Source organism: Cupressus sempervirens, chromosome 3 (genome assembly GCF_028749045.1).
Source record: "Cupressus sempervirens isolate cs-2001-9-10 chromosome 3, ASM2874904v1, whole genome shotgun sequence".
In the NCBI taxonomy this organism is placed as follows: Eukaryota; Viridiplantae; Streptophyta; class Pinopsida; order Cupressales; family Cupressaceae; genus Cupressus; species Cupressus sempervirens.
The window spans coordinates 1,053,332,182-1,053,344,914 of record NC_143120.1 but is presented as its reverse complement, the minus strand read 5'-3'; the positions used below and the strand labels follow the sequence as shown (position 1 = coordinate 1,053,344,914).

Sequence of the window (12,733 nt, the reverse complement as noted above, 5' to 3'; positions counted from 1 at the left end):
TTTGAAACAAAGTAGGCCTCTTATAAGGTCTCTTAGGAGGCTGTAGTATTGAAGAAGGTGAGTCTAGATTGTGTGAGATCTTAATGGCATCATCTAGAGTGTTTGGTTTAAGGATCTTAACCAAACCTCTAAATCTATCTTGTAAGACTTCAATGAACAACATTAGCTTCCACTGTTTTGTCATATTCGGAACCATCATTAAAATCTGTTGAAACTCATCAAGAGATCCACCCTGTTGCAACTGCGCCAAATCCCTGTAGTAGACTTAAATGTCCTTCCTGTTAAAACAGGTAATCAACTTAGAGCTAAATATCTCATAAGAAGTAATGAGACCGTGATCCTGGGTGACCAACCCATGATGTCACCAATCATATGCTGCTCTGTAATAAGCTTACTGGAAATGGAACAGAAGACTAATACCAGGCTGGTGGAATTTCGTCAAACACTTAACGTGCAACCAAGGTCTTAGACCAGTGTAAAGCAACAAAATCAAGCTTTTACTTAAACTTAATGCCAATCTCAAGGAACATTTACTACAGCATTAACAATGATGTTATTTTCCAATTTCAATTTTAGAATAGATAACTTCAGTTTTTACTAAGAGATTATAACTAGACCTCAGAATCTGAAGCTACAATCAGAGAGAATACATTCAGTTTAACATTACAATAATATATGCAAATAACTGAGATACAGACCGTACTGTGGTATTTGCCCAAATGTCACTGGAGTTGCAGAACTTGAGTCTCTTATTCTTCATTTCTTATAAAGAGTCGGCTTCCTCCACTTCATTAATACTCATTTCTTGCTGGAAAATACCTACCCGTTGATGGAAATGAAGACTTGAAGCAATCTTTGCTCATTGCCGGAAAAACATATATCCAATACCATACGCCATATGTTTAGAAAATCATGGCACGGAAATAGGACGTATTCTCTGGCCGCGGCTACCGGTTTACCTTCTAACTGTGATGTGAGGGATATCTAAACGGCATACCATGACTGGGAGTGTTGTGTTTGTAGAGACTGCCATTCTCAGAAACAAACACGTCTTTTCCTGCCGTTAATGACTCCAAGATAACTGCAGCGATAAATATCACATATTCAGAGGCATCTCACTCTCTTCTATGTATTACGCTAGGATATATTGAAAACAAACCCCTCACGCAGACTCCCAACTTCCAACTATAAGTGCTATAAAACTCTGAAGGCTGGAACTATGTCCATGTTGGAGATAGGAGTAGAAGACCACCTACGTTAAATTGACCCTGCTAAATACGTCCAGATTATTCTAGTCAATATCAATCGGATTTCTTCAAAAACGTGGTATCTAGCAAAACGCTTGTGATACTTTCATTTCCTGGTGACTTAGCAAGGGTTTGTCTATCTGCCACTTTCTTAGACCCAATGGCAATCACACTACTGTCATATATTGCTGAGCTATCTGTATAGCACTGAATTCAATACTCCAAATGCAAAAAGAACAATGGAACTTACTTAGAAACTCACTCCTTGCTGATTCTGCCCAAAACCATTCAACTGCAAATTTAAAAAGAAGCATGGGGTAATGTCCACCTCCTTAATGTTATAGACTTGAGGGTTTTCGTCCTCAAAGCCTCAGACTAGTCACATCAATGCAACCAAAACTTGAATATTTGATTTCATAAATTTCTTCCGTGTCTTGTTAATCCCAATGTAAGCTCTTCTTTATAGCCTCGAAGTGAGGGAAAACACAAGGAGCAAGGAATGTGGGATTAAAACTTCATTTTCGTCCTATAGTCACTTAAAGTCATTTTATAAAGTAAATAACTTTATAACATTAAAATGACTTAATTCCACTCACTTAATAAAGTTCTGAAGTAAATTAAATTAGACTCCCGTTGTGACTGGTAGGTATCCTGCTAAATAATATTATTAATCTATCCGGATGTGGAGATAGATTAAATTGGCGCCCAACTATCTAGTGCTGAGAAGGGGACATGGCATGCTCCCTCTAGATGCATTGTGGTGAATCTAATGGCTTCTGTCTCTGACATGGGCTAAAGTGTTAGGTATGTGTCTAGCTTGTGAATCCAAGCTCTAGTGAATGTCTTATTGCTATTATCAAAGGTGGGAAGAGATAACTTGTTCATGACATGTTTCAAATCCCTATTTTGTGCTCTAGGCCTCTTGTCTTGCTGTGGTCTTTTTGTTTCCCTTTTTTGATTCATGTATTGAACAAAGGACAAGTTTTGTTTAACTTGATCATGGAATAGATCCCATTAATTGTACATAGCCATAACATTATTCAGAAGTAAGCCTATCAATATTCTGTGTAGGGGCCCTAGCAGCTTAGGGTGATCCTACTACACTACCACCTCCACTATGATGACTCGGTGCTGTCCTGTGAGTTGGAGCTAGCTGCTGCATAATACCTATAAGCTGTTGAAGTGCAGTAGCGATAGTGCTTTGTTCATCTCTAATAGCTCGCAAGGTTTCCTTCACTTCCCGTTCTTGTTCATTCTCATTAAGAGCCATTTGGGTGTTGTGTACCTATGCAACCTGTTGAACTTGTTCACCCTGTTCAACCTGTATGTTTGTCCCAAAGGTTAATTCCTCGTCAACTGAGTAACTACCCTCAATATCAATCTGATATGAAGATCTTGCCTGTTCCAGATGGATGTGACTAAACCTGTATGGTTTCCTATTGATGCCTATCTTACATTATTCTTGTTAAAACTAGCTTGCAAGTAATAATTTTTTCCACACAAGTTGCCAGGTTTTGTAGCTCTAATACGATTGTAAGATCCCAACCCGGAGTATAAGAGGATTCAACAAAATTAATCCACACAAGGAGGAGAATGCTGTTATGGTGTGTTATGAGTTTTTATTTTTCTGCTATGCCATTGATTGTTGGGACTACTATAAAGAGGTGGGAAGATAATCCATGGAACAAACTAAACACATCTTATGATTCCTTTATTCACTTACATACATTTCATTTAACTCGTATAGGAGAAGGGTATGACATCGTTAATAAATACACTTGTAGCCACTCAAACTAGAAAAGTACTGATAGACATACCTTCACATTCAATGCAAAACAATAAGGAAGAAGCATCTGGATGTTGGTGTCTGTTTTTGCAGCCCATGTGATTTCCTATGATACTCCCAATGACAATACTGGTCATTGAGAGTGGTGCTGCTTGCGGAGAGCTTGTGCTTGATAATAATGTCAATCGAATGCTGCTTACAACCTTGCTTCCTTATTATTCAGTCTGCACAAATTGTGATGACGTCCACCCTACCACTGCACGTGACTGGGAGAGGTGACTGTCATGTCTTTCCAACTAGAGTTAATGTTGCCGTAATCTGCAACCTCTGCTCATTCACGCATGATGTTGACTGTATGTGTATTTTAATACTCCATTGCTGTTGGAGTTCCAAGCTCCTTGTGTCAGACCTGAGCATTATTCTGGTGCCACCCTCTGCCTGTTATGGCTACCAAACTCCCTTAAATCACTGATATAAACTATGACCGTACGAATTCAACCCACCTATAACAAGGGTTTACAAAAGATTTTCTGCTTATTCGGCCTGCTTCTAAAATAGGCTCAACTGAATAATGTATGCTGTAAATTTTGTACGCTAACTTTGACAATCTTCAAGAAACACTGGGGCTACGTTCAGTCTCCCTATTTTCTTTAAGGGGTTTCGTCCTTAAGAAAACTAGTCACATTTAAGCAACCTTGATGTATTTAAAACAGTATTATATTTCGTGGTCCCAATCCCATTGTAGATACTTGCTTTTATAACCTTGATGTGAGGGAAGATGCAAACAACTAGGCAATGTGGGATAAAAAGCCTATTTTGTCTTTTAGTCACTTAAGTGACTTAACCATATAAAGTTCCCACATAAATATCTCCCTGTCGAAACCAAAGACACTAGTTGGCATCCTCAAAATAAGTGCCGTTAGCCTATTAGGATGGAAAGATAGACCAACAAGGCACCATAAGGTCTAGCGTGGAGAAGGGGACATTACAAACACCTTCCCCACAAGAAGACAAAGACAAAGAGAGCTAATTCACCCAATAAACTCAACTTAAACCTACTAACACCCTGCCTAGAGTACACATGGAAGCCAGACACAGAATTGAAGCAAAGAGAGCATAGAATTCTTAGATTAACTGATTGATTTGACAAGATAAAATCAACAAACATGCCTGATGTGAGGCCTTTCAGGTTGCGGCCTTTTACAAAGAATTTACAACTTCAGATTCCTCATTTGCAGTCTTTATTTGCCTTCTACTAATCATGCTACTACTCTACCTCAACTCTTCTTGCTTCCTATCTTGAATCCAAGTGCTTATATAGCCAGCAAAGCCAAAGGTTGGCTAGTCAGGCATTTAATTACAATATAGGTCCAGTCTTGGAGATGTAAACTATAACCCAAGCAATGGGCATCAATTGTTCATGCGCTCTTAAGGATAGGTCCAAACACAAGTTAGGGGTTGACTCCCAATTGCGCAAGACCTCATGTGAACATAGGAAACCATGCCAAATGAAACAACACGCTTCGCAGGATGAAATAAGCAGGAAACAAAGACCGGAAAGAATGACACAAAACTCGAGAAATATGACACATCAACATCAGCAGCATGCTAACTGTTCATTGCACAAAACTCAACGTAGCAACGGCTACACCACGAATAGCACACTGTTATAGAAAACATGAAATATTTTTGGGTGATGCAAGATTGCTCATTGACCCAAGATGCTCCTGCATCACTGCACCACTGCGATAACAAGGACACAACCATGTTGGAGATCCCTGTTGAACATTCTGAAGTGCTGAAACATTTTCTTTTCCACAATCACCACATTATACCATTGGGAAAAGTCATATGCCCTTCCTTCTTGGACCACTGCACCATCAAATCTTGTAGTTGTGAGATTACCTCATCTTAATGAAACGTTCACCATTTGATGACTCATCCATGCATTGTATCCTAGAAAGGATGACCATTGTCCTGCCATGAATTTGCACCAAGTCTTCAACATACTTGATGCCTCATTTTGGATGCCTTCTACCCAAGCCTCTGGATTCTGAGAAATCAGTCTGATCCTTTGTATATCTTCCATTGTCCCAGTTGGAAAAGCTGTAGGAGGAACAAAGGCTGGGCCTTCTCTAATTGGATGAGGTAGGCTCTTTATATATTCGCACAAGGCTTTGCTCTTGCCTTTCAGTTTCTGATATTTCCCTTCTAGTTTCCTTATCTTTCATTCCCTGTGCAGAATCCTCAAAAATCATCTTATTCATTAGCATAGCAGCAGAAGACAGTTCAGGGTCTTACACTATGCCAATATAATCACATACCATAAGAATGTGATTAGCCATATCACAAGAGCTTATTTATTTATGATTATCATACCAATACAAATCTTTTTTTAAAGCCATAATGAAGCATTGTCCCAGATGAGAATGTTTCTTTTCTTTGAGAACATTTTGTGTGTTTTCTGTGTTCATAAAGAATTTCAAATTATTAAATTTTCAAAAAATATCTCTTCTAATGAAATTGAGTTCTTTGCATTCACTGCTAACTCATCTTAAGTATCGAGAGTTAAAGCACCCACTCTACAACATTCATTGACAGATTTGACATTAATTTGCAAGCCATGGATAATCAATAGTGTTGCTTTACTCAAATCTGTATGTATTTCATTTCAGGCTGGAATGTTCCTCTCTAAATCTCAGAACAGTACGGTTCCCCATCAAACAGAAATAGACGAAGCTTCTTATAATGGAGATGAGTTTGTGGAGAGTCCATTGCTATTAGAACAGGTGGCTGAGGTAGTAGAAATTATTTTCCTTAAATGATTCTTTTCTTTTCATTTGCCTTTGATTAACCAATAACATTACAGGAAATACAGGCTGGTATGTCAAGACAAGGAAGGCTAGGCTTTGTTTGTGGACTTGTTCCCACGGCCAAGGTTATACCATTTGAAAGGGTTCTTTTTCGGGCTACAAGGGGAAATATGTTATTCAAGCAGGTGGCAGTTGAACAACATGTAAAGGATCCAGTATTGTCTGAAATGGTAAATTCACATTATTGTTAGAGTAGAAAATGTCTGTAGCCATTATATGATCTAAATGTTAATGTTATCAATTCACTGGGAATATTATAGATGGTTATGAAGATAATTTAAAAGATAAACATGAAATTTTGAAATCCATTTTTCTTTCTTCTGCCAATGTAATAATTATCAATTCCATAATATCTATTTCCCGTGTGTCTTTATTAGCACCTCACCCAAAGATCAACATGAATTGGGTGAGCTATTTTTCTCTCTTTCTTTTGAATAAAACCATTATTTGTTCCATGTCACTCTTTGTGTCTTTCATTAATACCGCATTCAATATTTACTGACTTTTTTGCAAATGTATACAGATGTTTAGGAAATTAATGATTCTTGTGCCTTGTATCTCCCTGTAGTTTAGTCATTTAAAGAATTAATCAGGAGTGGAAAACATACATAGGAGCTTCTTAATATATTGTGAAAGATCTAGTAATTGAGCATGGTGATTAATAAGATCTCCTGAAATAATCCAGGCTCTGTTTAGAGGACACTGAAGATGAAGAACATGAATTGAATAATCAACAGAATATTGAGTATTAACATTACAGCAACGAGAGTGTTGATTGAAGACTCTTTTCATAACTAGCATAGATGATAATATGCAATTTTACGTAAATGTTTGCTTTGTTATCAAGTTTCATGGCCTATTGAACCTTACTTCTAACATTTGAACTTTTTAATAGATTTTATGTAATGTACATATAAGGCTGTATTATAAGATGAAGTTGAATACATATTAATAATTAGGCTCACTACAGAAAGAAACATTTAATATTATTTAAGGAAATAAAATACTTATTTACTAAAACAAGTATAAACAAATAAATAACATAAATATTTAGAATTTACCCTAGATTATAGTGTTTGGACTAATAAATATGCTGAATTACATGCCTCTCGAAAACTCGATAAACAAGAAGTTGTACTTGTCTCTTGGAAAAAACCATGCTTTGTTAGATGTGTCAAAAGAGACTCAAAACCAATTCATTCCTACCACAGAAACTTAGGACATGTCAAATGAATGGATTGGAATTGATAGAATTTCAGTCACTCTGGATCATCCTGCAGTTGTGGATCTAATACTTTTGTGTGATTCTGACCTGTAAAATTTTTCACCTTGGGAAATGTTCACATCTGTTTCTAAACCTACATAAAACTTGGTTCTTCATTTAAGAGTTTACACATGATAGGAAGAATTCATCCTTTCTGGACACCATGTTAATGAATTTGAGCAATTATCAAAGACAGAAAGAATCAAAGCAATATGCCCTAGAATTTCGATGTAGTGCTGAGGTCACTAGATTCTTTTTAAGCTCGATGTGTGCAAGAGGTGATCATTTCATAGATTTGTATTTGTGCCCGCTTTGAGTCCCTAGCTCATTTCACCTGGTAGCGTAACTTTAGAAGTGGAGCCATAGTATAATCATGTCATCAAACATCTATCTGTTGGAGCAAGACAAATTCTATATTGCTATGCTGTTTTATCAAAAGTGGATAAGAATCTTGGGAAAGGATGCAGAGAGTCTCTGAAATTTCAAAGATATTTTGAGTTGAATGTTTTGGGGTGGTTATTACTCCATGGATATCAGGTGGTCAAAACAATTCTTAGGAGCACTGGAATGTGTGATTTTTTGGGTTTGATGTGAGGAACTAGATTCTATATACAATTATTTTCAGACGTATCTTACTTTTTAAAGCTTTTGAACAAGGTAGCCAGAAGAATCCATCACATTTCACCATTCCTTTGTCTTGAAAGTATTTTCCTTTATGGGACACGTAAATGATTAGAGATTTTGAGGCATGCTTAATGAGGTATGGCATATGGTAAGATCATCTCAATTGATTTCCTTTAGAAGATAGGTTTCAAGGAAACTGTTAAGGAGGTTAATTTTACACATTGCTTTAGAGAGCTCAATAATAATAAGAGGGAAACAACTATGCATCCTCCTAAAGCTAGTCATTTTAGCCATTCAAGGTAGGGAAAGGTTTTGAATTTCTATGTAATTTTGTTGCTCGTTTGATATAACTGTTATGCTGGTTTGTATAATATAAGGCTTATTTTCTAATTAAAACATGGAAGTAATTTAGGCCTTGGTCTCACGTTGTCGCACCTTTCTTGTATCCATTTGTCATTGCACTGTGTCTCTTGTTCTTTCCTATTCAATTTGTTTAAAACATATCTGGAGTTTGTTACCTCAAGATTTAAGCAGAAAGAATCTTCATATAGACCGATTTCCTATGCACTTAAGGTATTAGTGGGTCAGTTAGAATTCTTGTTTGGGCTTCTAAATATTTTTTTATCTGTGGTGATCGTGTGGAACAATAAAAAGTATTAATGTTATGAAATTTGAAAGTTTGATATTAAACAATGGAGATGAAGTCTTCTTATATAGAAAACTACAAGACGATGTTTCTAAACAAAACAATTGTTAAGTAAATATGAAAATAGAAACTAACACAACTAAACTCACTAAAAATGATTATTAGAAACATTACATTATTATTCTAGTACCCTCCCTTAATGGACATCGTATTAACAATAGAAAAAGCATAGAAGGCTGCTCCCTTCTCTTTAGAAGACTTTGCAACATGAGCTTGCTGTTGAGACCTTCCTTGGTTCTATAGAGCTTTTGTATTTGACAAAACTTTGTCACCATGTAGCCAGAGACACTAAGAAAAGCTTATGAAACTGAAAATTTGAATTTGAGGAAAAATCAGCAACCCTTGTATAGACAATTGCCCTAGCAACTCTAGTTGCAATCTAGAACAGTTGTAGGAAACCACATTTTTTTGTGGAAATATTCGACAAAACCCTCTAATGATTCTTTTTAGGAAAAAACAAAAAACTCTTAAGCCCAACGACAGTAGTCATGATTTTTTAGAAAAAAACAACAAACATAGAAACAATTTTTAGGATAAAATTGAAGAAACCGAACGCTGTTTTTGCGGATGAAAATTGATGAAAATCCAACACAAATTTTGAGGAGAAAAATCAGTTAAAACCAAATGCTAAAACATAGCAAGTTGTTGACACAAAATCTGAGACACATGTTACCATATAAATATCACCTTTAAGGAAAAATTGTAGAAACCTTTTACAAATTGGTTTTTGAGGCAGAAAATATCACAAAACCCACATTTTTTAGGAAAAAATGATAAAACCAAGCAAATGATTTTTGTGGAAAAAATTATAAAACATAACCAGAATTTCTTTTATAAAAAAATTATAAAATCCTAGGCACTAAAACAACAATCATAATTTTTTGTGGAAAAAATTAGAAAAACTTCTTCCTAGGAAAGATCCCATGATTTTTAGGAGAAAATCAAGCAAAACATAGATATATTTTTTGAGGAAAATTTTACAAAAACGTAGAGAAGAACATCAAACATGATGTTTTCTGGAAGAAATCAGAAAACCCTCCAGCAAAGAAAAAACCTAAAATTTTTGTTGGAAACAATCAGGAAAAAACAAAAATCTGCTATTTCTGAAAATCTAGAAGCAACCCACTATGTTTTTATGGTGGAAAAAGAATTGTCAGAAAACCCTCCATGTCCTTATGCTCATAATACAAAACTTTGTTTTTGGGGAAAAAAACCTACAAAAGAAAGCCCAGTTGGCCTTAAGAAAATTATGCTTTGCAAACCCTTCAACTCTGATTGTAGGTATACATAGCCACAATTTTGAAGGAAAATTGAAAAAACCTTGATTTTTTTGTGGGAAAATAACAAAATCCTTCCATGAATTTTGTGGAGAAAAGTCAGAAAACCTAGAAGACCATGATTTTTAGGACAAAATCTTGCAAAACTCTTGTGTTACAAGCAGTAAAGCACAGCTGCATTAATCAAAACATCCCGTCACAAATACCTTCATGTGGCAAAACATAAGACTTCACGTGGTATCATAGCCTAGAAAATGACCGGACATCATCATGTGGTAAAACAAGAAAGCACTTTGTGCAGAAAACAACACATGGAAGCAACAAGCATGTACTTGTAATCCACATAACCCTCAGATTCCAGTAAGAGAGCTACACCTAGGCATACACTCATCCCATGTTATAAAATTTGAGAGTTTTATATGAAACAGTGGACATAAAGTCTCCTTAAATAGAAAGAGTAGAAGACAATGTTTCTAAATGAAATAACTGTTTAACCAAATAAAAAAATAGAAATTAACTAATGAAACTAAACTCACTAAAGTTGACCATTAGGAACATTACATTATTATTATTCTAATAATTTAATGATTAAATATATAAGTTCTCAAAAAATGAAAAACTAAATGATATAATTAATAAAGTAAAAGAAAAAAGGTTTATATTTGATTAGAAATAATTTTAACTACTTTGAAGGTTGGATGGAAAAAAAAATAATTTGAAAAAGGAATTTGTTCTGTACTATCAATTTCAAAAGATCGTTGTTTATAGAGTTCTGGTTTAGCATTACCTAAGGGTGAAACCTCTCATGGTTTTTCTAGGAAGCAGAAGATGAAAATCCTCATATGTTCATTGTTGGTTCCATACGATGGTCAAATTTGTGCTTACAGAGGATTACAGGATTTCTCCTATTTCAGCTGTAGGTTACAGAGGTTTAAGCAATAAAGTATTTTAGGCTTAGGAATTCTTTGCACACTTGCCGAGTTCTTTGCACACTTGCCTAGTTCAAGAGCAGATTTGTAAGGGTTCATGGGACACTCATTACCTCCAGCTGCCTCTTTCCTAAGTCCTTAACAGCTCAAGAGGGAATCACTGATTTGGAAGACAGGATGTGGCAAAAACAAGATTCAGAAAAGAAGCTGTATAGCTATGAAAAAAGGCACGAGGGACTAAGGAGGGTGAAGCATTGCTGATTAAGAGCTTATTTGAAAAACACCTGACCACCCCAATGGAAGGAAAAGCTGTAGAGCAAAAAGCAAACAGAAGGCAGTCACAGTAGGTTGAGAATTGCAATTGCAGCTTATGGAGTTCAAAAAGAAGAAGAAGAGGTTGCCATCATAAATTTAGTAGGTGTAGGAATTTTAATGAGTGAAAAGATGTAAGGAAAAAGTGGATGGGTCATAACATGAGGTGGCATTTGGTTGTTTGGGGAGAGTTCAGCAGCTCAAAAGGCCAATGCAGCAGTCTATCAAGATGGGCAATTCAAGTGTAAAATATTTCAGCTGTTTGCTTATTACAGCCACAGCCAAGGAGTCCAGTTCAGCAATGCAAAGTAAATCAGTTTATTTCATTTGTTATTTAAATATACGAAACTCAAAACTAAATCATTTCATTGTATAACTGAATCATTTCATAGTATGATGCTTGAACATTGATTAATGCACACGATTCTATCATTCTAATGAAAACCATTGCATTGAATTACTGAATTAAAATATAGTTCATGAAAGTTAAAACATGACTCAAAGATTAAAGTTATTCAATAATGATATATCAAAGTTTTGATCAATCATCAAATGGATTATTAAGGAAATCATCTAGATTTTCATTTTCCCCAGCTGCTAGTATATCCTCATTATCATCCAAATTTGTTACTATTAATGGATGGTAGCTTCTGTCGGATAACTCTATGGCTACACATGTAATTATATATGAGATATAATTTTATGTGAGATATAAATTTATTATATGAGAGAAATATATATATATATATATAATTAAGTTCATATAAATTAATTACTTGATTATTGAATAGACATGTTCTTTGTCTATTCATGACTTATGTCTAATATAAATATGAGAGGATGTTGCATATGGAAAACATATACCAATACACGCAATGCAAGTACATTTGCTGCAATCCAAGAAACTTCAACATGGTATCAGAGCTGCTGCAAATATTAGAGGATCTATTTTGAAATTACCAGTGACTTCTTCTGTTGCAGACAGAAATTAAGAGAACATCGATTACAAACAACTATGATACAACTAATACTTGGTGTCGCATACTATGCGGGTAAAGGGAAAGCCATCTTCTCTTTGAGTTGTGTTTGCAGTATCATACGTTGCTTATCTGTGAAGAATACAAAAATATAGATGACAGATCCGTGGTTGTGTGCTGCTCAGCAATGAAGGATCGGGGTCTTTGTGTGAGTTGTTGGATGTATTGAATTCTATAGGATTTCTAAGTTCCAACATGGGTTGATTGGTGGCGGAGGGGTTGCTTCTTTAATGTGATATGTGTCATTGTTTGCAACTGGGTTGATACCTTTGTTCAGGTGCTCATGGATGCTCTGAGTCTTTTCATGCGATTTGAATGGAAAGTAATTCATCTTGATGACCATGTTCACCATGTACAAAGTGGACCTTTGGTTGGCTATGATTTAAATCAAATTAGCAAATCAAACACTAGGGAATTGATAATTGAGTTTTCTCTGGAGAAGAACTCCATTCACCCGACTTCGGGGTTGTGGTACACGTAACATAAGGACTGAAAGGAGTGATTGGAGTTGGCTGATTGGTTGTATAAAGGTTATTGTTTGACACTTATGTGAAGTTCAATGCATGCGGACATTGACATTCATTACTTGTGCACTTGGTCAGCTCGCTACAATTCCATTTGTGATGCATAGCAAGGAGGCATTATCTCAATAATACAACTAATATCTACAACCTGTCC

The 12,733-nt window shown here is 35.6% G+C and overlaps 1 protein-coding gene across 7 annotated transcripts in view; it reads left to right on the top strand.

Annotated features, from left to right (window-relative positions):
* Positions 1-12,733, top strand: part of LOC149570353 (V-type proton ATPase subunit a1-like) — a 234,424-nt gene that overhangs the window by 46,737 nt on the left and 174,954 nt on the right. For 3 of the 7 annotated variants that reach the window (XR_016362925.1, XM_089822995.1, XM_089822999.1), the window contains exons 5-6: positions 5,709-5,831; positions 5,903-6,076. Coding sequence is in view for 6 of the 7 variants with exons in the window: in XM_089822995.1 (XP_089679121.1) it covers positions 5,709-5,831; positions 5,903-6,076 (297 nt within the window). In the remaining variant the exon portion in view is untranslated. The remainder of the gene's footprint in view (positions 1-5,708; positions 5,832-5,902; positions 6,077-12,733) is intronic. The other 4 variants (XM_089822996.1, XM_089823000.1, XM_089822998.1 and 1 more) reach the window with 3 other exon arrangements.